Source organism: Camelus dromedarius, chromosome 2 (assembly GCF_036321535.1).
Source record: "Camelus dromedarius isolate mCamDro1 chromosome 2, mCamDro1.pat, whole genome shotgun sequence".
Classification (NCBI taxonomy): Eukaryota; Metazoa; Chordata; class Mammalia; order Artiodactyla; family Camelidae; genus Camelus; species Camelus dromedarius.
This window is the reverse complement of record NC_087437.1, coordinates 61,733,668-61,760,608: the sequence shown is the minus strand read 5'-3', so window position 1 is coordinate 61,760,608 and position 26,941 is coordinate 61,733,668. Positions and strand designations below refer to the sequence as shown.

The 26,941-nt window shown below is 34.1% G+C and overlaps 1 protein-coding gene across 1 annotated transcript in view; it reads right to left on the bottom strand.

The window, feature by feature from the left end:
• The window catches only part of LMLN (leishmanolysin like peptidase), a 58,735-nt gene that overhangs the window by 25,352 nt on the left and 6,442 nt on the right, over window positions 1-26,941 (bottom strand). The window contains exons 2-11 of the mRNA XM_031454501.2: window positions 22,861-22,958; window positions 22,148-22,178; window positions 21,710-21,792; window positions 21,100-21,223; window positions 19,239-19,417; window positions 15,622-15,727; window positions 12,351-12,445; window positions 9,005-9,122; window positions 5,456-5,563; window positions 2,650-2,726 (exon numbers count right to left, since the gene is read on the bottom strand). Coding sequence (XP_031310361.1) covers window positions 2,650-2,726; window positions 5,456-5,563; window positions 9,005-9,122; window positions 12,351-12,445; window positions 15,622-15,727; window positions 19,239-19,417; window positions 21,100-21,223; window positions 21,710-21,792; window positions 22,148-22,178; window positions 22,861-22,958 — 1,019 coding nt within the window. The remainder of the gene's footprint in view (window positions 1-2,649; window positions 2,727-5,455; window positions 5,564-9,004; window positions 9,123-12,350; window positions 12,446-15,621; window positions 15,728-19,238; window positions 19,418-21,099; window positions 21,224-21,709; window positions 21,793-22,147; window positions 22,179-22,860; window positions 22,959-26,941) is intronic.

The following is a 26,941-nucleotide window of genomic DNA, read 5'->3' as shown; positions in this document are numbered from 1 at the left end:
TAATAGGGAAACCTAAGCTAATCTGGGGAATTAGAAAAGGTTTTTCTGAGGAAGCGACTTAAAGCTAAACCCAGAAGGATAAGCACAAGTTAGCTGAGGGAACAATTAGAAACAAGATTTCTTGGTGGCATTTAGGGAGCTGTGAAATCAATTTAGTGGATCTTAATCAATGTTTCTTTCACTCTCTCTTTTAAAATCAATAGAATATAGCTATAAAAAATTGCATAATAGAAGATTTTTTAAAAATAAAAAATCAATAGAAAAAGAGGACTGCACTGTAGGTAGTAAGGGTAAATATTATTTCATGAACCTCTGAATGATTTAGTTATATATATAATAGCTAATACTTAATTGGTCCTTATAATGTGCCAAGTTCGGTACTAAGGGCTTTACTTTTTTTTTTTTAGGGCTTTACATATGTTAACTTATTCAAGCTCATAAAACTCTACGAGGTAGATACCATTTTTTATCCCTATTTTACTAAACATAATTGCTGGTTGTTGTGGTATGAGTACGTCTGGCTTTGTAAATTACTGCCAAAATATTTTACAAAGTGGCTGTATCATTTTACATTCCCACCAGCAGCGTATGAGGGTTACAATTTTCCTACATCCTCATCAATATTTGCTACAGTCTTCCTGATTATAGCCATCCTAGTCGGTGTGAAGTGGCACTGTAGTTTTTATTTGTATTTCCCTAATGATCCTGAGAATCATCTCATGTGCTTATTAATCATTTATACACCTTTGGAGAAATACCTATTCAAATCCTTCACCCATTTTAAAACTGGGTTGTCTTTTTATTTTGAGCTGTAAGAGTTTTTTATATATTCAGGGTACTAATACCCATATCAGACAGGTGATTTGCAAATATTTCCCCCCATTTTGTGAGTTCTTTTCACTTTCTTGATAGTATCCTTTGAAGCACAAGTTTTTGATTTTCATGAAGTCCAATTTATCTTTTTCTTTGGTTGTTTTTGGTATCATATCTAAGAAATCATTGCCTAGTCCAATATCATGAAGATTTACACCAGCGTTTCCTTCTAAGAGTTTTACAGTCTTAGTTTTATATCTAGGTCTTTGAACTATCGAGTTAATTTTCGTATATCATGTGTGGTTGGAGTTCATTCTTTTGCATATGGATATCCAGTTGTCCAAGTACCATTTGTTGAAAAAACTATTCTCTCCTCATTGAATGGTTTTGGCACTGTCATCAACAACTTCACTCTTAACCATTATATACATATGTTTGTACTTTGGTCATGATGTATTTCTTACTGTGTGAGACACCATACCTAAAAAACTTCTAAAAGACATTTGTACAGAATATGTGAAGGTCTTTGGGCAGTAGAAAGGACTACTCAAGATACAGGGAGACATTTAAAAATGGCTACTATAGTAATCCAAGCAAAAGATAACAGTGGTTTTGATAAATGTGACCCAAAAAGTACACAGACTCCTGGGATACTGAAAAGCTAAAAATCAAGCAAGTTTTATGATTGACTGGATGTGAGAGGTGGGGAGAGGGAGGTGTGAAGGATGATTCCCAGGGTTCTGGATAGAAATATGATAATGTCTTTTACCGGGAAAAGCAACTCAGCTAATCTACACTGAAGTCTTATGGATTTATGAAAATTAATTTCCATGTCTACAATTTACAGATATTGCCAGATATTTAGAAACATCTGGCTCATTTTTCTGTTGCCTCAGAAAAAGGAAAAATATGCTATAAAAGTCACGAGTGCCATGATTTCACTAATGACTCACACACTCCACAACACTTTTATATCTTACTGGTATCTTAAACTAGCATTGTTTACAGAAGGGCTATATAAATAGGTTGTTAAATAGAGCAGCAGGACCACGTTTGTTGGCCATTGCCTGTTCAGGGATAAATAGAAAAGCATTATAATGGCACTAAAAAGAATCCAACACTTTTTTTTTTCTTTTCAAAAATGTGAATTTCCCAACTTGGTCTGCTGAAAACGACGAGAAGCAGTGACAACCCAGTAGCAATAAACACAGTGCCTAGATTGTGGTTTCTAAAAGCTATTCTCCATCTAAAGAAGCATTCCAGTGCTCCCTGAAGACTGGCTGGTGCCCACATCTAGAATAAGGTGGGTGCAGGTCAGCCTGCTACATTTTGCCATAACAAAAAGCAAGGAGGCTATCAAAATCCGAGTCTTGTCAAAAGAACCTAGAGCCCACACAGAAAAAGATTCCCACTGGAGTTATTTAAAAACAGTATTCTATTGCTTTACAAGAAAGTCCTACTGCTTTAAAAACCAGGAATCTAGACATAACCAATTTCATTTACAATTTCAAAAACTGTTTATATTAGTCTTTCCTACATATTAGCATAGCCTCCACTTATTAAAAAAACAAATCCTATAATTCCAGGGATCTTGTTCTATATGTCAGGGATTCATTACTATACCTCAGGGCCTCAAACATTTATTGAATGAATGAATGAATGGAGTTGATATAGGTAATGGATAGCTAATTACACAAAATTTTAAAAATAGGTCTATTTTACTTCAGTGTAAAATGCTGGTATTTTCTTAAGCTAATATTCATTTCCATCTTATTATTATTAATATTCATTTCATTTTAACGAACAATTCATATAAAATTCTCACAGCTGTCTTACCCAGTGTCCTCCATTAATGCCAGAGTGATTCGAGAGAGGACTCGGTTCTGGGTGTGAGAACCAGTCATTGCTTCATTCTGAAAATCACCAACAGATTTTAGTTAGAAAATTGGACTCCCAATAATTTCCATGATTACTTTGATGTATATTTAAAATGTTACAAGTGTGAGAAGCTGACAAAATATTCACTTAAAATAGTGAAATACATAAGCTTTCTTTAAGATGACAAGACTGAAATTTAAAGCAAAATCTACTTTCTGCCTCAAATGCTTATACTGTGTACTATTTCCCTGGAATGACAGATAACCTGCTTTAGAATTCTATGATGAAACTGAAGATGAAATAAGGAAATAGAAATACTGTAAAAACATTATACTATCCATGCAAAGTAAAGTGGGTGGTTGAGACAGATGCTCAGATACTGGAGTGGGGAACAGAATACTTGACTTAATTACAAAGAAAATGCTTTTGTAACTAACCCTCTACACTTTGTGATCACAGAAATACATATTAATATGCAAAATAAGTATCACAGAATCCATAGGATCAGAGGAGTCACATGACGCACCCCAAATAACATCAAGGTCTATTTATCCAATGTCTTAATTCATATAGTAAAATTCCTACCAGGAGGTCACCTAATGGTAAGGAATTCACTGTCTCTTAAAGAAGCACATTCTATCTTTGGGAAGTTCTGGCTATTCTTCTAATCATCATGGTGAACACTGAATGGTCATCTTAGGTACTTAAGTATCATCTTTAAAAAAAAAATAGTTCAAGGACACAAAGTTGATTTCAGAGAAAGGCAGTAGTTTAATTAAACTAATACAATTACTACTCTCAAGTCTTCTATTGAAAAGTAAATAAATTTTCATTTCTGGTCAATCAACAGCTTTCTAAAGGGAATTACTTGGGAAAATTGCTTAAGGAAAACAAACTGAAGTGTCCATGTGAGAAATAAGTGTTCATGTCTTCCATAAGTTTCTATCACTGTTACTCTGTGGTCACCTAGATGAGAACAGTCAGCACAAGCATTAATTTCACTCTTTTCATAATTTCGCTAACTTGGATCATGATGTATATAAACTGCAACTATTTAATTATCTAAACAGACTTCTGATCCAAGTATACAGTGTGTGTGTGTGTGTGTGTGTGTGTGTGTGTGTATCCTTTGACTCAGAAATTCCATTTCCAGGAATTCATCCCTTCTCTTTCTATATAAACAAACTTTTTAGTTCTGCTCCCTTGGAAACCTAATAAAGGTGGAATGTCAACTGTGTTACCAGGCAACAGGATGCAAGGCAAGAAGACCACCTGCTATGCCTCTGGACTTGGGATTACTATAAATGAACATGAACACCTATTGGCAAACAGTGTGGGACTTCTCTGTTTGCAGTGACTCTTATGGGTATGTCTCTTACAGGCATCTGGAAGTTATGTCTATGAAGCTGTTAAAAAGAATGTTGGTTCTTATTTGGGACACAGTACTTCTAAGCCTGGCTGGTTCTTACACCCCTCTGATACTTAAGACTATTCTTGTGCTTATGGTATTTGAGCTGGAGGGGGAGGGAGAGAGGCCCAGATGATAGCCCCCAGACTACTGTGTAGAGCACAAGAGAAATGCCTGACTCTGCAATGCTGGCATGCTGTACTTTCTTGTACCCTTCTAATGTATTTTCAGTGTGACCTGTTTAGGTCTTATGAGCTTGACTGATGGTTTAGTTGAACCTAAGAACACCCACTGGAATGCCACTCCTGTAAGGCACTGCAGATACAAATAAATCGCTCATCACATTTTTAGAATAAAAAATTTAAAGTATAGTCATTCATTCACATGCGACTATGTTACATTCATATAATATAATACTACATAGCTGTTAAAAAATAAATAGATCCAAGTATACAATCTATTCTACTGAAGCATATATTTCTGTAATGTGAATGAGCTCATGTGAGACTGGTAAAGGAATAGCATCAGTGTAATATGGAGTCATGTTGGTTCATAATGATTTCTCCCTGGATTTTAATGTTTTGTGCAGTGGAGTAATAGTAGCTAAATACAACGTACACTAAGACAGCCAAAAGCAGCAACAGAGGAAGGCTGTGCTGGGCATTGTGCCCAGTCACTGTGTTCTTCCAATTGACTCAGCATGGCCAGAGGCTGTCTTAGAAGTGTTTGTTGCATGATTCTCTAACCTTTGTACATTTTACTCTTGTCCTCATTATTCAGATTTATAATTCTTTAAGCTTTAAGCTCTAAAAACTATATATAATTGATGATTTATCTATCTACCATTGCTTTTTGCTGTTAAAGAAACACTAAATCTAGGAGTTTATTTATTGAAAACATGTATATTTTAAAAATAAGCTACTACTTTTATTATGATTTAGTGCCTTTGTTAATAATCTGGTATTTGTGTTTTCCACAAGCCTTGTTATCTTTAGTGTTCGATTTGGAAAAAAGGGGTTTTTTAGGACAGCATACATTGTATTACAGCAGAAGCACCTAAACTGCCTTGGAAATACGTCTAAGATATATGAGTGAAAAAAGTTGCATAAATGTATGAACCTATTAAAAAAAAAAAACCATGTGTTAGTGTGTCTGTCAGTCTGTCTATCTATTTACCTAACATTTCCAAAAGGATATTAAAAAAATTAAATAGTGATTACATCTGGAAAGTGCATCTGGAGAGCTAAAGGGGAAAATGAACTTTTTAATTTTTCACTTGATAACCTATCATACATTTGAGTAAGAATTACTTTTATTAAAGAAAAAATGCAGAGTAAAATTTTAAAATAAACTAACCTCTAATAACCGTTTTTCCCAATGGTTGAGCTCAGTGCCCATACCACCTTGGTTTTCAAGTTCCATTCCCTCCAAAATTGGACAGTTAAAATGTTTTCGTGCTTCATCCTAAGAATCAGGAAAATAAATAAATAAATAAACCCTACAAAAGTACAATAAAATAATGGCAAACTATTTATCACACTGGATATAATAAAGTATAATAAAATACATTTAATATAATTTTTCATATAATTAAAATATTTTGATACTACATTACTATTAAAGTACTATTGCTATTAAATTACTATTTTTCAAGGATTTCTGATCAAGATGGCGGAGCAGTAGGACCACAAGCTTACCCCCAATAATGACTACAACAAAACCACGACTGACTGCTAAACAATCAACAAAAAATAAGACTGGAACCTAGCAAAAAAGATCTTCGTCAACTGGAAACATAAACAGGGAACCTCAGCAGGATGGTATGAGGAGTGTGCTTGTGATATTATTGGGACCCATACCTCTGGGGTGGGCAACCCACAAGCTGAAAAATAATTAAGTTGCAGAGGCCCTCTAGTAGGAGTGAGAATTCTAAGCCCCACATCAGGTTCCCCAACCCAAGGTTCTGGCATTGGGAGGAGGAGACCCCAGAACATATGGTTTTGAAGGCTAGCAGGGCTTAACTCCAGGAGCCCCACTAGACTAGGGGAAAACAGAGACTTCACTCTCTTGGAAAGTGCACACAAAATCTCACATGTGCCAGGTCCAAGGGCAGAGGCAAGTGATTTCATAGGAACTTGGGTCAGACCTGCCTGCTGATTTTGAAGGTCTCCTGGGGAGGTAGAGGACAGCTGTGGGTCATCCTGGAGACATAAAAGCTGGTGGCAGACACTGCAGGAGTGTTCATCTACATGAGCTTTCTTGGAGGCTGACACCTTGCTTGTGTCATTAGCACCAAGACCTAGCCCCACCCAACAGCCTGTAGGCTTAAGTGCTGGGAAGCCTCAGGCAAATAACATACTGGGTGGGAATGCAGCCCCAATCATCAGCAGACCCCCTGAGCTACAAAAATCTCTAGACACAGCCCTACCCACCAGAGGTCCAGGACCAAGCTTTACCCAACAGTAGGCAGGCACCAACTCCTACTGCCAGGAAACCTGCACAAGCCTCCTGTCCAGCCTCATCAACCAGGGGGCAGATACCAGAAATAAGAAAACAATAATCTCAAAGTTTGTGGAAGGAATCTGCAAACACAAGCCAGACTACCCTGGGAAGAGCTGGATGCTGGCCCTTGGGTGACGAGACGAGTGTACTGCTGGGATACATAGGACGTCTCCCACAGAGGACCACCTCTCCAAGGTCAAGAAATGTAACTAACCTACATAAAAATACCAACAGAAATTTACACAATATGAGGTGGCAGGAGACTATATTCCAGGCAAAGGCACAAGATAAAATCCAGAAGAAGAAATAAGCAATGAGGAGATAGGAAATCTATCCAAGAAAGAGCTTTGAGTTACAATTGTGAAGAGGTTCAGAGAACTCGGGAGGAGAATGGATGCACAGAGCGAAGCTTTTAGCAAAGAGTTAGAAAATATAAAGAATACTCAGAGTTGAAGAGTACAATTACTGAAATAACACAATAGAAGGAATCAGGAATAGACTAAATGAGGCAGAAGAATGAATCAGTGAGCTACAAGACAGATTAGTGGAAATCACTACTTCAGAACAGAAAAAAGAAAAAAGAATGAAAAGAAATGAGGGTAGTTTAAGAGAATTCTGGGACAACATGAAGCGCTCTAATATTCACATTATAGGGGTCCCAGAAAGAGAAGAGAAAGAAATGACCTGAGAAAACATTTGAAGAGATAATAACTGAAAACATCCCTAACGTGGGGAAGGAAACAGTCACCCAAGTCCAGGAAGTACAGATTCCATACAGGATTAACCCCAAACAGGAACACACCAAGGCATGGTAATCAAATTGACAAAAATTAAAGATAAGGACAAAATATCAAAACCAGCAAGAGAAAAGCAACAAATTAACACAAAAAGGAACTCCCGTAAGGTTATCAGCTGATTTTTCAGGAGAAACTCTACAGGCCAGAAGGGAATAGCATGATATATTTAAAGTGATGAAAGGAAAAAACTTACAACCAAGAATACTCTACCCAGCAAGGCTCTCATTCAGATTTGACAGAGAAATCAAAAGCTTCACAGATAAACAAAAGCTAAAAGAATTCAGCACCACCAAACCAGCTTTACAAGAAATGTTAAAGGAACTTCTCTAGGTAAAAAAAGAAAAGGCCACAACTAGAAACAAGAAAAGTAGTCATGAAGGGAGAAGGGTACAATGCAGGGTATCGAAAATGCATTTGAAATTAAGAGATCAGCAACTTAATTATGTATATACAGACTTCTAAACCAAAACCTCATAGTAACTGCAAACCAATGTAACTCCATAGTCATCAAACCACAAGACAATAAAAACAAAGAGGAAAAAAGACCTACCAAATTACTATTTCTTTCAATATTTTTTCGTCTGGTGAAGATTTTGACTTTAAGTCATATATATTTCAAAAAAGTAATAGGGTAGTATGATTACATTTGTAACTTTTGTGTCAACAATGCTTTTAATGTAGGTGTGACCGCTCTTATTATGGATATAGGCTTTGTGGGGAAAATAAGTTGTTTAAAAGAAAACACTTTTGCTCATTTGGTTCTGTCTGTCCTTCAGTTAGAGATTTCCAAGAATAGGAAATATCCCAAGAGCAGTGCAAAAGTTTAGAAGTCAGAGAGAGCTGTGTGTAACCAAGGAATAGAGAAGGGAGAATAGGTTTCTGTCATTAAATAAGAGGGTATGATGATTAATTTTATGTGTCAACTTGGCTGGGCCACAGTGCCCAGATATTTGGTCAAACATTATTATGAATGTTTCTGTGAAGGTCTTTTTGGGTGAAATTAACATTTACATTAATGGACTTTAAGTAAAGCAGATCACTTTCTATAATATAAATGGGCTTCATCTAATCAGTTGAAGACCTTTACAGATCAAAGACAGACTCACCCCTGAGCAAGAAGGAGTCCTACTAGCTGACTGCCTTCAGACTTAAACTGCAACTCTTCCCTGAGTCTTCAGCTTGCTAGCCTACCTCACCAGATTCTGGACTCTCCAAACCTCCCCAACTACGTGAACCAACCTTAAAATAAATCTCTCTCAACACATCCTGTTGGTTCTGTTTCTCTGGAGAACTCTGACTAAAACAGATTTCAGCTGAAATGACCAGCAATTATGCAAATAGTACCGGTGATCCTAAGAGGTATCACAACACACCACTAGTGTCACAACCTAAAGTAGTTGGTAGAATGGAGCTATAAGAGTCACTGCCAAATTTCTATTTCCTCAAATTTTTCATGGCCTGTAGCTTTACTGTACTGCCTTAATATTATCTTTCCTACTATAAGCTTTCAAATGTAATCATTAGTTCTTAAACAATAATGATTAGTAGACCATAATGAATGAAAAGAACAGACGGCTCCTGAGACAGGAAGCTCTGTAATACTCACGACAACACGAGGTGTTACTAGAAGATACACAGTGTGAGGAACTCTCTTATTATCTCGAACATCCCATGATCTCTCTACTTTTCGAACTACTTTATCACTCCACTGATATAATCCAAGACTGCAATTAAAGAATAAAATGTCAGTTTTTACACATTCACCTCTACTTTAAATGTAAGTGTGTTTATGAGTATCAATATGAAATTTAACTATCTGAGTTTACTGAACATAAGAGCATGCAAAGTTCTTGATAGTATTTTCTAATTTAATCTTTTCAACAACTTTATTATCATCACTATTTTGCAGATAAAGAGACAGAAGCTTAGAGAGATGAAGTAACTTACTCAAGTTCAAATAGCTAATATTTGGCTAAGATGACAATGAATTACTTCCTCTTAACAAATTTACTCGATAAAATAAAAGCATGCCCAGGGACATACCCAAGCACTGAATATAAGAAACTGTAATAAACAAAAAAAATGGAATTTTTAATTTAGTGGGAAACTATAATTTACTTAATAACTGTGCTATAAAATCAGTTTATCCATTTAGGAAAAAAAAGTTTCAGCTCACATACAGAAATAAATTTCAGACAAATATCAGCAAAAGTGACAAAATAAGGACCTCTGAAAATTTTCTACTTCATGAAAGCAATGAGAAAAGTAGCAAAATTGGCCAAATCAACTTTTTTTTAGAACTCTGGAAATTAACCAAAGACTTGCAGCAATCTAGGAAACACTTATTTAAGAAAGATACATAAATCTCAGTAAGACCAGGAAGCTTTGTGGAGTTTTCCCATGTCCTCTCTCCAGCTCTGTGCAGCCCTGAAAATCAACAGCCCACAACCATGTTGAAAATCAGCAGCCTGGCAGCCAAAGGGAGCAGAACAGGGTTGACTGGCAGAATGTACTAAAAAAAAAAAAAATCCGACTATATGGCTACAAGAGACATACTTCAGACTCAAGGATACAAATAGGCTGAACGGATGTTAAAAAGATACACCATGCAGAGTACTAAGAGAGCTGGAACAGTTACACTAATATCAGACAAAATGCATTTTAAGACAAAAATTTTTACTAGAGACAGGAGGGACATTTTATAATGATGAAAGGGTCAATCCACCAAGAAGACATAACAGTTACGAACATGTATGTACTTGATAAAAGAACCCCAAAATACATGAAGCAAAAATAAATCCTAAGTGGATTAAAGCTATGAATATAAAAAATTCAAATAGTAATTTACTAGAAAAAATTTAAAAGAATATTTCTATAATCTTTGGAGAGCAGAACAAACTTTCTTAACCCATAATGGAAAAGTATATGAATTTAATAATATAAAATTTAAAAACTTTTCTGTATGGCAAAAACATGATAAATGAAATAAAAAACTAAATGGGAGAAAACCAACAATCTCTTTTGGGGGAATCTATCTTACACAAATAAAAGCACTACTGCAAAAGTGCCATATTTTTTGTTACAGAAAATTATAATGAACATCATTTAAATTTCTTCCTATAACCGGTATCTTTTTCCTAGACTACTTCTACCACTGACCCTATGAATCTCTCATTCTTAACAAAACAGAATATGAAGAGGCTATTTTTTTTCTCACCATTATTTTAAACAATTCAAGGACTGTATGGTGAATATCTGCCTACCCAACAACCATTACTTAGACTCTACAATTAACATTTTGTTATATTTGTTGTATCATACATCTGTTCATCCACTCATACCTTAAAGACATTATTCTTAATTCCTTTTCTTTTTCTGTGGCAAGGCAATGTTTAAACATAAATAGTGAAAAAAGCCAGCAAGAAAATAAACAGTTTTTTACCTTATTAATAACTCCAGTATCCTCTTCATTGAGGATTTCATTTCATTTACATTTCAAGATTAAAGGTTTCTCCAAATAAATAGGTTAGGGCCAAATTCAACTCTTTATAACACCTGAAGTTTATTACTCCATTATCTCCATTTATACTGTAAGATTTCCTGCTTTTGAGGAATACCCTGAATGTAAGAATGCACTGCAAATTACGAGCTTAACAATGGTCCTGGTGTGTAAGTATCTCCTCCTTACCCACATCACTACGTAGATGATGTGTTTCCCATAAAGACCACAATTCTTAGGATAGACCAGACTTCTCCCATACCACCAAATGAACACAAACAATCTAGGAAGTAAAACATCTATTTCTACATTAGAATTTTGTTTCTTCACATGTACTCTAAAAAATATTATGGTGAATACAGCATTATCTTTTTATGTTTTTACATTATGTTTTAATACTTATTTAATTCTAGCTACCTAAATAGATATCTTTGTATTTAAAGTAAAATATACATAAAATGAACAAATTCTACATATAAGAATTAATTAATTTTTTATTCTGCATCCATATGCCACTACCTGGTAAAGATATGGAACAGCGTCAGCACTCCCAGGCTTCCTTATGCCACTTCTCAATCTATTCAACTTGTTCGGCATTTGATAGCCTGCCACTTCAGGTAAAACTACTAATCTTTTATCGTTGACTATTTTTAAACTCCATACAACTGGACTAACTGATGTATTTTGCTCAATATTATATAACTGTGATATTCATAAATGCTACTACATGTAGCATTGTGTTCTTTTTTAGGGCCTTGTAGTTTTCAATTATAGGCACATATCACAGTTTATTTACCCATTCTTCTATTGATGGACATTTTGGTGGTTTCCATTTTTTGGTCAATAACAAAAGTGTCATGAACATTTGTGTACATGTCTTCTTGTAGGCGTGTGCTCTTAATTTAGAGATTTATTTTTTACATAAATGCATGCAAATGGTTATAGTTCTGTGACGGATATTCTATATAAAATTCTTGATAATTTCTTCTTTTTAGCATTTCTCAGTATTATTTCTTTTAGGTCCTTAGCTTCTAGATCACTGATAATATGCTGTGCTAAATATCAGTTAACATGTAAATGTTTATCAGTTAACATGTAAATTATACAGGCAATAATTATTAATAAACCAAAATAAAACCAACCCACATTTTCCCATGGCCTGACTATCCTATGAAGTAATACAAGTTACAGAGTGGTGGAAAAGAGCCCTGCCTGGCAAGAAGAGTCCTGGCTCTTTGGACGAGTCACTTAAGCTTTCTCCATCTCAATTACTTCATCTGTAAAATGAAAAGGTGAAGCTAAATGACCTCTTACATCCTGTCATGTAGGATATACAATTTTCCCAGGCTAGTCGTTAAACCACTGTTACGTATGGCACTGAACATGCTATGATTCTTAGATTCTAGTCTTAGCACCCTGCTATGAGAAGAACAAGAACAAAAGTAACAAATACCTATAATTAAAAGGTGGAAGACCATCTGCAAATCTTGACGTTAGAGGATTTCCATCTTTATCATGGTAGAACGCAAATAGCCCAGCAGAGAAACCCTGTAAGAAAAAAGTTCAAAATGTCTTACAGTGAAAAATATTAGATTTGATTATAGACAATATAACATGCCACTATCAAAAGAGAACACTGATATAACATAAAAACACCACACCAATACTTCTACAGGAATTTGCCACATACTGAAACTGGATAAAAATTAAGTGTCCCTATTATGAATTTTAAATTCCAATTACTTGAGGTAAGTAAGTGAGGAAACCAAAAGTAATAGTAAAAAAGACATTCTTTGGTAGTGGTATAGACAATGCATTTATTTGTTTAAGGGTGTGTTTATCACAGTTGATCCTTTTTACATAAACTTACTAATAATCTCTACAAATGCAACCAGGGAATGGTACTATTTAGAACAATTAACAATATAGTTTAGAGTAGGGGGCTGAGCTCATAAGAGCACTCACAACAATTCAAAGTCTTTGAACCCAAAGTCCATACTTAATATACATTTATACCTAAGGGGGAAAAAAATAAGACTGGAAATGGAAATGTGTGTGTGGGTGGGTGTACACTTTGGAAGAAAGACTGCAAACATGTATCAAAAGATTAGCCATGGTTCTTTTGGTTGGTAGGATAATGTATAAATCATCGTATTTCTAAAAGTTTTTTTACAATGTGAATTTATAGGTTTATAATCCCATTTTTAAAAAGTATTTTTAGAGATTAAAAGCACAATAAATAGTATTTTATGAAGTCTTCAATTTTAATGAGATAATAGAAACTTCACATAAAGGCATTCAAAGTCCCATTCTCTATCCCTCAACTCCCAAATAAAATGGGAAAATGAGGCAAAAAAAAAAAATTATTGACATTTGACATCTCCAATTTCATTAGTGTTATTTCTTTTCTTGCTTTCTTTCTTATAACTGATAACCAAAACAAAGCACTTTTGTAACTATTTAAATATGTTTTATACATTGAGAATATACTATAGTTTATATCCAAATAACTAACAATCACAAATGACCACTTAAATGATCAATTTCTTTGGCAAGTTTGTTTGCTTACTTAACTGTGGCCTCAGTCAAGGCTTGCCAAAATGATTAATGGAATCCAGATTATTCTTTTATTCCTACATTTCTTCTTTTTTAATCTCTGAAGATGCAAAGCCCATTTGATGGCATCATCTAAGAAAATCTAAAGAGTTTTTAAGATACAAGGCACTGAGGTTGTATAAAGCTTAAAATAGTATGATGTGCCTCATCCTTCATAATATGCTAAACACACATTTTTTCCACCCTATCAACTTGAAAATTTTTCTAAGCACTCACATTTCAGAGGACATATCTAGTATTTAAAGTACCATGAATGATTGTATTTGACAGCTATGAGCATATATAACTTTATAGGGAATATCTGCATTTGTTAAACTTTTAATTCTTGCCATCTTCCAGGATGGTCTTTGAGACTTGAATTAATATTTAAAGTTTCTTAGGTTTTAACAATTTGTAAAATAATTCAAATATACAAAAAAGTTTTAAAATCTAATAGAAACTTATGCATCCTAAGAGGATTTAAGATATTAGTTTTGCCATATTTTCTTCAGACATTAAAAAAAAAAAACAGCAGAATAAATATCTATGAAGTCCTATTATCTAAACTCTTTCTCCTCCATCTCTTCCCAGAGGTAAACACTACCTTGAAGTCAATGTGCATAGTAACTCTCATACCTGCTTTTATATTCAATGGTGTTTTGCTTTAATTTGTGATTCTCTGACTGCTAAAGTCAGACTGAATATGTTCTTATACATTTCTTGGCCAATTGCACCTTTTCTTTTGTGATCTCCCTGTTCATAACCTAATTAACCTCATGTCTGGGACCTCTGCATTCATGTTCACTTATGTAGTAGACTTAAAACCTGCTGTTTTTTTCTGGTTCTCTTAACATTAATTATAGTTTTTAAAGCTTACAGTGTTACTTAGAATGATGCTTGTGTTTCATCACAATTAGCAGGTTCAACTTACTTTTTTTTAATAAAATAAAAACAGATGACTCATTTTAGAATCTCCTTACCTAAAGGACATAAGTGCTATCTGGTTATACTAGAGTTTCACTGAATTATTCAAGGTATTTGCTGATCTGAGGCTTGCATTTCAAGGTCATACACGACAGCTCACTAAGTAAGACTAATAATAGCGACTAATTTTATTATACTTTACTATATATAGCATGGTGCTAAGCTATTTATACATTTTGTTTTATTTACTCTTCAAGAAAAAAAAACTATTGTAGTATGTACCACTATCTTCATTTTATAGATGAAACAGAGGCTTATAAAGGTTATAATTTGTAAAAGATCCCAAAGATTTTGAGAGGTAGAGGTAAGGAGATTCACACCTAGATCTGTGTGATCCATTCTGTCTCTTAATCACTGCATTTTACTCCCATCTAAATACATAATGACATCAGGAGAACATTTCCTAGGTCTTAGGTAATTTCATTTAATTTCCCAGACATATCGTAATAGTTCATTATTTTAGACCAACTGGGGAAAAGCAAGGAGAAGTTCTGAATCAGTTTGTATAAATAACTAAAAATTTAGAAAGCCTAAATAGATCAAGAGGACTTTTAGAAATGAGATCTCTGTAAGAGGTAAGAAAGATCTATAATTAGCATACCAGTTATTATTTCAGATGAAAGTGAATTCTTTTTAATTACTAAGTTTTTTCTTTCTTAAGAAGCTTAATCAAATTTTCAAAACTCCTATTTGCCCAATGAATTTACATGTTTAATTACTTTAGGTAATAAAATTCAACTGCTATTCTGATAGGATAGCTGCTATCCTAATCATTAAAAATTATCTATTGGAAGAGGCCTAATTAACTAGGTTTTACTGAAAATGTTCTAACAATCCATATAATCTTTTTTTTAAGCCATTTAAAAATAATTTTAATTTGAAACAATCTCAAAGTTATAAAAAATTACAAGCAGAGTAAAACATTTTTTTAAACAAGTGAGAGTATTATGTCAACCAGATGCCCCATCATATCTGAATTATTATGTACTCTTATAGGTAAGTACATTCTTTTATGTAACAGTATAGTGAGGAAATTAACAATGAGAATCCACAAAATCTTAAATTTTAATATATACATCAAAATAAGCATATAATCAGAAAATCAAGGCATGAAGGAAAGAATAGTAGTTAACAGCAAAATTTACCAGGGCATGAATAATCTCATGTTTCACTGTGGACAGCATTCCAATAAACTCCTGAGGCTGGGTAGAGATCATATTTGGACACAGGTTAGCATATCCTGCTATTGGCCTGTTAAAACAGACATTGAATTTTTTATTATATTCCAAGATAATAAGTATTATATTTATTAACCTATACTTTTCTATCAACAACTGATAAAGTTCAGAAACATTTTTGCTAAATATCAAATGTCATTTTCTAACATAACATCTAACTTTCACTATCTTCTACTTTCAAGACATGTACCTGTGTTTTCCTATGGCATAGCTAACCAACACCTGTTCCCACAAAAAAGGGCAGAGTCAGTTAATTACACTTCAGTGTGAATCTGTAAAATATGTAAAACACATACCAAAAAGGGGACAAACTGAAAAACTAATTCTAACACTATTTTACCTGCAAAATTCATCTGACTTCAGCATTTCACTATATGTACAGGCACAGGGACAGGCAAGCAGGTAGAAAGGGAAACTAGATATACAACAGCGCAATACGCAAACCATTCACGTTGCTGCAAGTGGCTGAATCTTCTTATCTCCATTTCACTATTCCCTTTCTCCCACACCAACAATGCCTTCAATCACATGGAGATTTTTATCTTCTTATCATCTTCCTTTACACCTTCTAGAATCTAAAGAATTCTACATCGCTTTCTGAGCCTAGAGCCTGAGAGTCCAAGAGCTGATTAGGACCCGAGTAATTCAGTCAGTTTCACCATGCAATTACATGTCTTTCAAAAGCTGTGACAAACAGCAATGGTAAGTAACCCCAAGGTCTTTTCTCCCAGCACTACCTTAACATTTACCCCAGAAACACCACAAACCTCCCCAAATGGTGATGGCCTACAGAGTAACATTTGCCTTATTTAGGTAAAAAAATACAGTGCACTTTCTTCATACTTCAAAACAACAGACTTATACTTAGAAAAGTATGAAATATTGCCAAAATCACCAAAATATTGCCATGGTGACCTCTAAAATATAAATGTCACTGTCAGGCTTAAACCCCATCAAGGACTTCCTACAGCATTTAGAATAAAACAGTCCTATCTGCTTCTCCCTTCAATGCATCTCTCAAACAGTTTCTGCTGAAGCGGCTTCTAACAGCACCAGTATCCACAGCTTTTTCCTAACACAAGCTCTTTTCTCCAGCTCTTTATCTGGCTAAAGCCTAAGAATTTTCAGGTTATACTTAAAGTTTCACTTTTTCACAGAGGCATTCTTTGCCTGATTAATCTAAATTATGTTTCTCCCTTTTGTTCTCTTTTATGTTGTAGCACCCTGTTTTTTTTCTACAAAGTATTTATCATATTTTGAAGTCACAGGTCTATTTGTAACTGTATTTAATTGATATCTTGTCTTCCTCTGTAATTTGTTAAGTTCCACGAGGCAGGTACATATGTCTATTTTGTTCACCTAGTCTGCTGGCAACATATTTAGGCACTCAAACATTTATGGAATGAATTAATGCAATATAGCAGTTTCCTCAGCAGTTTTGATAGAGTTTCATCACTATCAGAAAGAGTCAAAAAGAACAACTGAAGATACTACTCTTTCTTCTAACATCAATTTCTCCTCAGAAGAAACCAAAATCTTCCTCAGTTATGAGAAGACATATATGGGTAGCTTCAAATTCATTGATACAAGGAACATTTATTCTTTAAGCTAGTCATTCATATGGAATGTAAATGAAATGCTTAAGTGCTTTAAAGAAACATACTAGCAGTGCAATGAAACTGAAACACACCTCTGGGCTATGGGATCCTCATCTGTGTGACAACTCCTGTGCTGGATTCTTTCCCCAGAAGACAATTAGATACTCTAAGTACTTTCAGTATTATTAGATGCTGAACAGAGATGAACTAATCTAGACCTACCTCTAGAACCACCATGGGATTTTATATCCCTCCCCGCAACTCCCGAGGGAAGTCATTCTGTTCTTAATACATAAGGTTCACTTTAACATGTTTTTTATTTTAAAAAAGTAATAAAAGCTCATTGTAAAGCGTATATATATATCCAAACTATAGAAATGTACTAAGAAAAAAGGAAAAACTCCCTATTTTACAATTTACTGCCACTAAATTCACCTACACAGGTAACTGCTATCAACAAATGGGATGCTTTATATTTAGGGTGACCAGCCATCCCTGTTTGCCCAGGGCTGTGGGGTTTCCCAGGATTATGGGACTTTTAGGGCTAAAACAAGGTTAACTCCTGAGAAAATTGGGATAGGTGGTTATTTCTGACTTTTTCTTTAGCACATTCAAATACACAGATTTTTTTAAAAACAGATATGAAATATTATATATACTGTTTTGCAATATTCTTTCAACACTCAAGAGTATATTAAAAATGAAACTGTGTGTGTACAATCCATATGGTTTAGGTCAACTTAAGATAAAGACCCATGATTTTGCAGCACTGCTATTATGAAGGTATATTTCTCAAAGTCATCTACTTTAAAAAGCATCTCATTTTATCAAGTAACTTATGATTCAGTTAGCACTTCAAATACATTTCCTTGATATGGAGACATCATTAATTACACCATAATGACAGTGTCTCAGGGGAAAAAGAACACTATTAAATACATATATTCTTTTTACTAAACAGTAGTACATATATATTTGCAAAAGCATTATAGCACTTTCTTCTTCAGTAATACACTCAATATTTGACTCAAAACATTTTCAACATTCAGAGCTAAAGATTTTTGAGTTGATTTCACGGATCAACAATTACACAGTATCATGCTAACAGACTGCTTTCACAATCCACGATGCTGATTTTGACCTCCTTACCACCTTCAGTTTTGACAGTTTAATTCTGAAGTATATATCAGTGTTGCCTTTTTATTGTCTACTTGGTTCAACTAACAATTTCTTTTATTTTTCCCTTAAATTAATTACATATCAATAGAAATGAAACATCTCTTTAAAGTCATCTAGTCTTTGACAGATAGGTGAATGTTCAGGAACTCAGCAGTGGTCCTTACATACACATGAACTGGTCACATTAACTCTCCTAGATTTGAGAATGTCACATACAAAGTATTCTGAGACATGGCAACTTCCACTGCCTTTCATTGCTTTGTCTGGTGTGTGACAGTCTTCCATATGTATAATAACTTCATTTCAAGGCTGCTTCACAAAGAAAAATTTTTTAAAATATTTTATAAATAAAAAAGACTCTACATTTTTAAGAGATAATTGGGCTAAGGACATATCAAGTTATATGACAATTAGATGAACAGTTATTTTTAACATCTTACAGTTTAGCACAGAAGAGCTAATATTAAAGTTCAAATTGTTTTCTTAGAGAGGTATTTACTACTTTCCGAAGAGAACGCTATTGACAGTAGACTTTTTCTTTGGCATTGGTATTTACATTACCACATGCATAACAGTCCTATAACCTGAATCCCCCATCGCAGCCCCAGCCAGGCAGTATGCTGTTTTTTTTATTACGAGACGCAATCTGGCAAATGCAAACTTCCTGTACTCTAAACACTTATAATATGGTTTGTTTAAGAGTTCCTATATTAGATATTGGGGAATAAGTCTCAGGGGAAAGTTTACCTGTCCATTTTTGCTTCCTGCTGACAATAGGCTGCATAAGAGATGATGTTTTCATGGCTGCACCTCTCAGTAGCCAGGGCACCAACATAAAGAACAAAGTCTGCGTCCGGGACGCCCTCCTGGTCTGGTACACCCACTGCTCCACAGGGCCACTTACCCCCACAGCAGACTCTGCATTGCTAAGCCCATGGGGGACAACAGAAAATCAGAACAGAGATAAAATTAGCTATAGGGACTTTTAATTTATAGTGAATCCAGACTCTAAATATGTATGATTTAATTTTTATTTATTATCCCACAACTTTTATCAAATCGCATACTTCTCTGTACTCAATTCCTATCTCTAATTTTATTTTACTAAAATTGCTACTTTATATATAATAATCATAAATGTATAATCTTAATTAAAATAAAAAATTGCTATTTATAAAGGGCATCCAATCAGGATGCAAAAAAGACAGAAATATAAAAGGTTTTTTTAAACCCTCAAACTAGGTGAAGATTATAAGGGACCTCCTTGTACACATTTTTTTTGCAACTTCCTGTGAATCTATAGTTATTTCAAAATTAATCAATAACAACTTTTTATCTAATGGAAATCTATTTCTATTATAAAGTAATTCATTTATCTTATTAGAAATTCAGATAATACAAAAGTATATAAGGTAAAAAGTTAAATTCGTCTTGTAATACTACTCTTGTTTCTACTTTCCTAAGCAAATTATTCTTTTAAGATCTGCTTTTTAGAGAACTTCTTCTATCAAAGCTCCTAAACAATCATAATCTCCAAATTATAAATAGAAAAATCAGTAAATGGTGGGGTTTTCTTAGATATTAGTGATGTTTGTAGAGAGAGAAAAAACAGAAATCCTCATTTCATTACAATGTTTACTCTTGCTTCTCTAACACATGTATATATAATTTTAAAATTTAATTACTTTAATATATTACTAGCTGATGTTATGAAAAGCTATGATTTTAAAGCATTCTTTCCCAGGATCACTCATTTGTTTAAAAAAAAAAAAATCAGGACCCTGAAGAAGATAAGTAGAAAGCAGAATTTGGAAAAGCCAAGAGAATTAAAAACAAACAAAAAATAACTTTAGAAAAAAGCAAAACAAAGTGTTTTAGATGCCTAAGAAATGTCTCTAAATGTCTTAGGAAAAGAGATAAATATGTAATTAACAAATTGTTTTAGTTTTTAAACATATCCCTAAAACCCTTTACACTCTCAAGAAATTTGTATTCTCAATAAATTATATCATAATTTAACTAATATTAATATAGGCATATTTATAGTTTTGCAAAGAATATCTGTGAATATATATTACACACAAGTATTTTTATAGAATATATTTCTAGGTTGGGTTGAAGCATACAAGTTTTTTTAATTTTAAGAGATAATGTTAAATTGCCCTTTAAAAATACTAAGGTATGGGGCGAGGATATAGCTCAGAGTTTAGGATGCATGCTTAGCATGCACGAGGTCATGGGTTCCTTCCCTGGTAACTCCATTAAAAACAAATAAATAGGTAAGCCTAATTAACCACCTCCCCAAAAATACTGAGGTATATACCTACTAAAAGATGCTCTGGTGGGCAAAGATAAAGTTTAAGCTGAAATGATTCAGCAGCCCCAGAGGTAAATTGAAAAAAGGGAAAAAAAGGAGAAAAAAAATCATTAAATTCATTTGAAAACCAATGAAAAAATAAAATCAGCATACCTAACTTGATTAATTTTGGTAGAAGAATTAAGCTTTTGAACTTGTCTGTAAAAGCTTCTTGGTGACAAGCAGAGATTCAAAATTTGTACTAAGTTTATTCTAAAGAATAAAAACATTGCTAAGAGTAGGGTGAATTACCTGGAGGTGCTCCTCAGGCACTATAACTGGGCCACATTTTGTATGCTCTGCACATTTCTCAGTACAGCATCTATGGTGATCATTTTCCTTTCGTAGGTATTGGTATTGGTTTGTTGCACATTGTCTTCAGGTCATTTGCACATCAATTTAATTAGAAAAAAAAGATTAGTTAACAGCAGCTAAAACACTGTAAAAAACTAGCGGCTGCTAGATTTTGTTCATTAATAATGGTTACTATTTTAGTTAGAAAAGTAGACAAAGAAAGAATTTTGGTTCCATGGGAAGTCCTCCTGATCCGGGTTTTCAAACACTCAGATACTTCAAAAGCCAATACTATACACATAAAGGAGGGAGGAAGGAGATGTGGGGAACAGGGGATAACCATATCTGAGGAAAAGATCCATTGGGTCACCTCATAATGGAAAATCAGGGAAAGAATGATCATACAGCAGATTCTCTTTTATTCTTTTTAGATACCTTGCAGTTTGGTCTCTAAGAGCCAGCATAATAGACTATTCTAGTATAAATTACATAACTTGCCAACTGACAGAATGGGGAGGACAAAGTCCTAAACAATGGAAGAAAATGACCTGTGTGTAATGTGACATACCTGCTAAGTAATATAGTGCCCGCAGGTCTACGGACCTGAAAAGTCTTCTCTAAATAATAAACAGCTTGTGGGAAAAGTTTGTTCTAAATAAAAGTGGAAAAAAACCAGTCAGAATTACTGCCAAAAGATGAATTATATTTATAACAAGCAAGCATAGGATATTCATGACTAAGGGGAAAGAAGGAAAAGGCCTTATAATTCTGGAATACAGATACTAGTTAGATACAAGTTCACATTTGATATTAAGTTAGCCTTCTCATTTTATAACTTGATAAATATATTGGTGAAAAGTATAAATATATTCACTACTAACATCTTTTATTCAGTCATTCACAAAATAGTCATGTATATATTCCTCACTACTGAAGTAAAATTTACATACAACAAAATCCACCCATTTTAAGTATTCAATTCAAGCCATGAGTACTTATTACATACCTTTACAAGGTATCTTTTCTCAGGGAGCAACCTGAAAATATAATGACATAAAACATAAAAATTGCCATGCTAAGGGCAGAGTACAGTCTCATTTGTTCAGAATACATCTGGCAGGAGCCCCAAGGAATGCTTTGTGGAAACATGCAGTACCAGTCCCCTCAAATCTCAGTTTACCTCAATGAGCATTTAAGAGTTTATTCTGTGCCAAAACACAACGCCAGGCATGATAACATACTGCTTCATTTCTTCGGAAAATTAAAGATAGAGAAAGACATCAATTACTCCTAGTACCTGTTCAAAAACTACTACAGATTCATTATTTACCTGCTTTCTGGACTCCCCTTACACTAAACTAAAAATTAGGCTACATCATCTCTCTGGTTAATAACTTCATAAATATTCTCATTATTATATACATTAGTACTTCCTCTTATTTTCCTCCAAGTACTTATTGTGGAAGTGCCTTCTAGGTCTGTTACTGACCAAATCCAAGTAGATATACACTGGTTCTGTTTAAATTATTCATGATGTGTAGAGTCAAACCATATCCTATGGCATTCATCTTTCCAAACTAAAAAGCATATTTAGCTTAATTCCATTTTGAGGGTGCATTAGCACCTAGTTCCATCTATGGAACTCTAGGTAACAGATGAAACTATCTTCAATAGTTTGATTCTTAATTTAAAAAGATGACAAAATAATGGTGTACTTACTCTTCAATACTTTTATCATAGACAATCTTGATTCTTAAATGTTCATTAATATCTCTCTTTACAACATGATTTGCCTTAAGATGGACCTTATTTATCACCTGAAAAAAAAAAAAGGAATAGATTTGGGGGGAAAAAAGTATAGATTAGCTAATTGAGGTCCCAACTTAAAATTAATAAACTAAAGCACAGAGAGTACCACACAGGGTCAACCCAAAGAGGAACACATAGTTATGAAACGGACAAAAATTAAGGATAAGGAGAAAATATTAAAATTAGCAAGAGAAATGCAATAAATAACATACAAGGGAACTGACAAGGTTATCAGCTGATTTTTCAGCAGAAAATCTACAGGCCAGAAGGGAATGGCAAGATATATTTAAAGTGATGAAAGGGGAAAATTTACAACCAAGAATACTCTATCCAGCAAAGCTTCTGTTCACATTTGAGGGAGAAATCAAAAGCTTCACAGATAAACAAAAGCTAAAAGATTTCAGCACCAAACCAGCTTTACAACAAATGTTAAAGGAACTTCTCTAGTCATCAAACCATAAGGAAAGAGAACAAAAAGAAGAAAGAAAGACAGACCTACAAAATATTGCTTTGGCTGTTTGGGGTCTTTTGTGGTTCCTTATAAATTTTGGAATTGCTTGTTCTAGTTCTTTGAGGAATGTCATGAGTATTTTGACATGGGTTGCACTGGATCTGTGGATTGCTTTGGGTAGTGTGGCCATTTTGATAGTGTTGATTCTTTCAATCCAAGAGCAAAGAAATCTTTCCATTTCTTTGTGTCATTTCGGTTTTCGGAGTATTTCTAGGTATTTTGTTGTTTTTGATGCAATAGAAATGTTTGTGCCAGTTATAAAATTCTGGTTTTTGAAGTGAAAAAAAAAAAAAGTGAATGAAGGGCCGCAAATGGCAAAATATCCTTCTTTCTTATAGGTGAGTTGTATTCCATTATATAATACGTATATACTGCATCTTTATCTATTCAACTATTGATGTGCACTTAGGATGCTTCCGTATCTTGGCAACTGTAAATAATGTCGCTGTTAACAGCAGGGTGTATGTATCTTTTTTAATTAATTCTTATTTTGTGGTTGGCTTTATTCCTTTGATAACTATGTAAGTTTAAAAGCTAAAGCTCTAAACATTCTTAGAAACAATGAACAGTACATATATGTAAATTAAAAAATACATGTGCAGTAAAAAAAAAAAAGAGAAATGAGCTATCAAACCATGAAAGATCTAGAAGAAACTTAAAAGACATATTACTAAATGAAAGAAGCCAGTCTGAAAAGGTTACAGACTATATGATTCCAACCAAATGACATTCTGGAAAAGGGAAAGCTACAGAAACAATAAAAAGATAATGATTTCCAGGGGTTTGGGAGAGGGAGGAGGGAAAGAATAGATGGCACACAAGGGATTTTTAGGGCAATGAAATTATTCTGTATGATTCTACAGTGGTGACTACATGTCATTATGCATTTGTCAAAACCCATAGAATATACAACATCAAGAGTGAACCCTAAGGTGGAGGGGGGTGGGAAAGGACAGACTGGGAGTTCAAAATTTGTAAATACTGATAGGCATATGCAGAATAGATAAACAAGATTACACTGTATAGCACAGGGAAATATATACAAGATCTTGTGGTAGCTCACAGTGGAAAAAAAATGTGACAATGAATATATGTATGTTCAAGTATAACTGAAAAATTGTGCTCTACATTGGAATTTTACACAACATTGTAAAATGACTACAACTCAATAAAAAAAAGTTTAAAACAAAAAAAAAAGAGTGAACCCTAATGTAAACTACGGACTTTGGTTGATAGTAATGTGCCCATGTTGGTTCATCGATTTTATCAAATATGCCACATTGATGAGGGATACTGAGGGTAGAGGAGTATATATTTGTGGGTGGGGAGGGCTATGTGCAAACTCTCTGTATTTTCTGCTCAATTCTGCTGTGAACCTGAAACTGCTATAAAAAATAAAATCTATTAATAAAAAATTAATAAACTAAATTTCAAGTGTAACACTCCCCCCCCCAAAATAAAAGAACTAAATAAATGGAGAGACAGTTCATGCCCATGGATGGGAAGACTCAAATATTATCAAGATGTCAATTCTTCCCAACTTCATCTATAGATTAAATGAAATCTGAATCATAATCCCACAAATTATACTGTGAAATGTCAACAAACTGATTCCAAAGTTTATATTAAGGGCAAAAGACCCAGAATAGCTAACAAAATGTTAAAGAAAAAAAACAAAGGTGAAGGACTGAGAAAACCTGACCTCAAGATTTACTATAAAATTACAGTATCCAGACAGTGTGATACTGGCAAAAGAGAAACAAATAGATCAATGGAACACAATAGAGAGCCCAGAAATAGATCCATAGAAATACAGTCAACTGGTCTTTGACAGATTTTGGCCAAAATCTGGAACACATACAACACCAAATGCTGGCCAAAGATGTGGGGCAGTAGAAACTGTTATTCATTGCTGGTGGGAATACAAAATGTACAGCTACGCTGGGAGACAGTTTGGCAGTTTCTTACAAAATTAAACATATTTTTACCATAACTACCCAGTAATCATGCTCCTTGGTATTTACTCAAATGAGTTAAAAACTTACAGCCACACAAAAACTTGTTTACAGATGTTTATAGCAACTTTATTCATAACTGCTACAACTTAAAAGCAGCCAATGTGTTCTTCAGTATGTGAATATATAAATAAACAGTGGTAAATCCAGAAATGGAGTATTATCCAGAGCTAAAAAGATGACCTATGTACCTTTCGCATCTGGGTAGTCTCGTCTAACAATTCCTCTATAGAAAAAGAAAAAAAAAAAAGATGACCTATGAAGTTATGAAAAGACATAGAGTAACCTTAAATACTTCTCAGTAAGTGAAAGAAGCCAATCTGAAAAGATTACATACTATATGATTCCAACTATATGACATTCTGGAAAAGGCAAAATTATGACAGTAGAAAGATCAGTGTTTGCCAGGGAAGGAAGGGTGGGAATGAATAGGTGGAGCACAGATGATTCTGAAGGCAGTGAACTACCCTGTATGATACTGTAATGATGGTTACATGTCAGTATACATTTGTCCAAACCCACATAATGTACAGCACCAAGAGTAAACCCTAATTTAAACTGTAGACTTTGGGTGATTATGACGTGTCAACACAGTTTCATCAGTTGTAACAAAAGTACCACTCTGGTTGGGAATGCTGTATGCATGTAAAGAGGAACAGGGTATTTGGGAAATCTCTGTACCTTCTTCATAATTTTACAGTGAATCTAAAACTGCTTTTAAAAATTAACTAATTTTTAAAAAATGAAGATAGAAGACAATGGAACACATAGTTCAAGTGTTAAAAGAAAGCTGTTCAACACTTAAGTCTGTATCCAGTGAAACGCCTCCTCAAAAAAGAAGAGGAAATACAGATATTTCAGATACACAGAAATGGAAAGAATTCATCAACAGCAGACCCCCACCACAGGAAACACTAAAGGAAGTTCTTTTTGGTAACAGAAATGACACTAGATGGTACCTCGGATCTTGTCTTAGCTCAGGCTGCTGTAACAGAATATCACATACTGGTGGCTTATAAACAACAGAAATTTATTCCTCACACTTCTGGAGGATGGCAAGTCCAAGATCAAGGTACTAGAAGTCTGGGTGTCTAGTGAGGGCCCAATTCTTGTTTCTTAAGGCCATATTCTCAAATTTTCATTGTAGCCCCTGGCAGAAGGGGCCAAGAGCTCTTTCATACAGGTATTAATCTCATTCCTAAGGGCTCTGCCTTCAAGACCTAATCATCTACCAAAGACCTCACCTCTTAACCATTATGCTGAGAGTTAGGATTTCAACATATGAATTTGGGGGGGAAACAAACATTCAGTTTATACCAGGTCTATATGAAGGAATGAAAACAACTGGAAATGATATATAAGTAAATATAAGGCTATTGTGCATAAAACAGTTAATATAGCAGGCCTCTGCCTGCTATCTTTAGAAAGGCCTACTTGCAAATTTGACCTTTCACTGGTCAAAGAA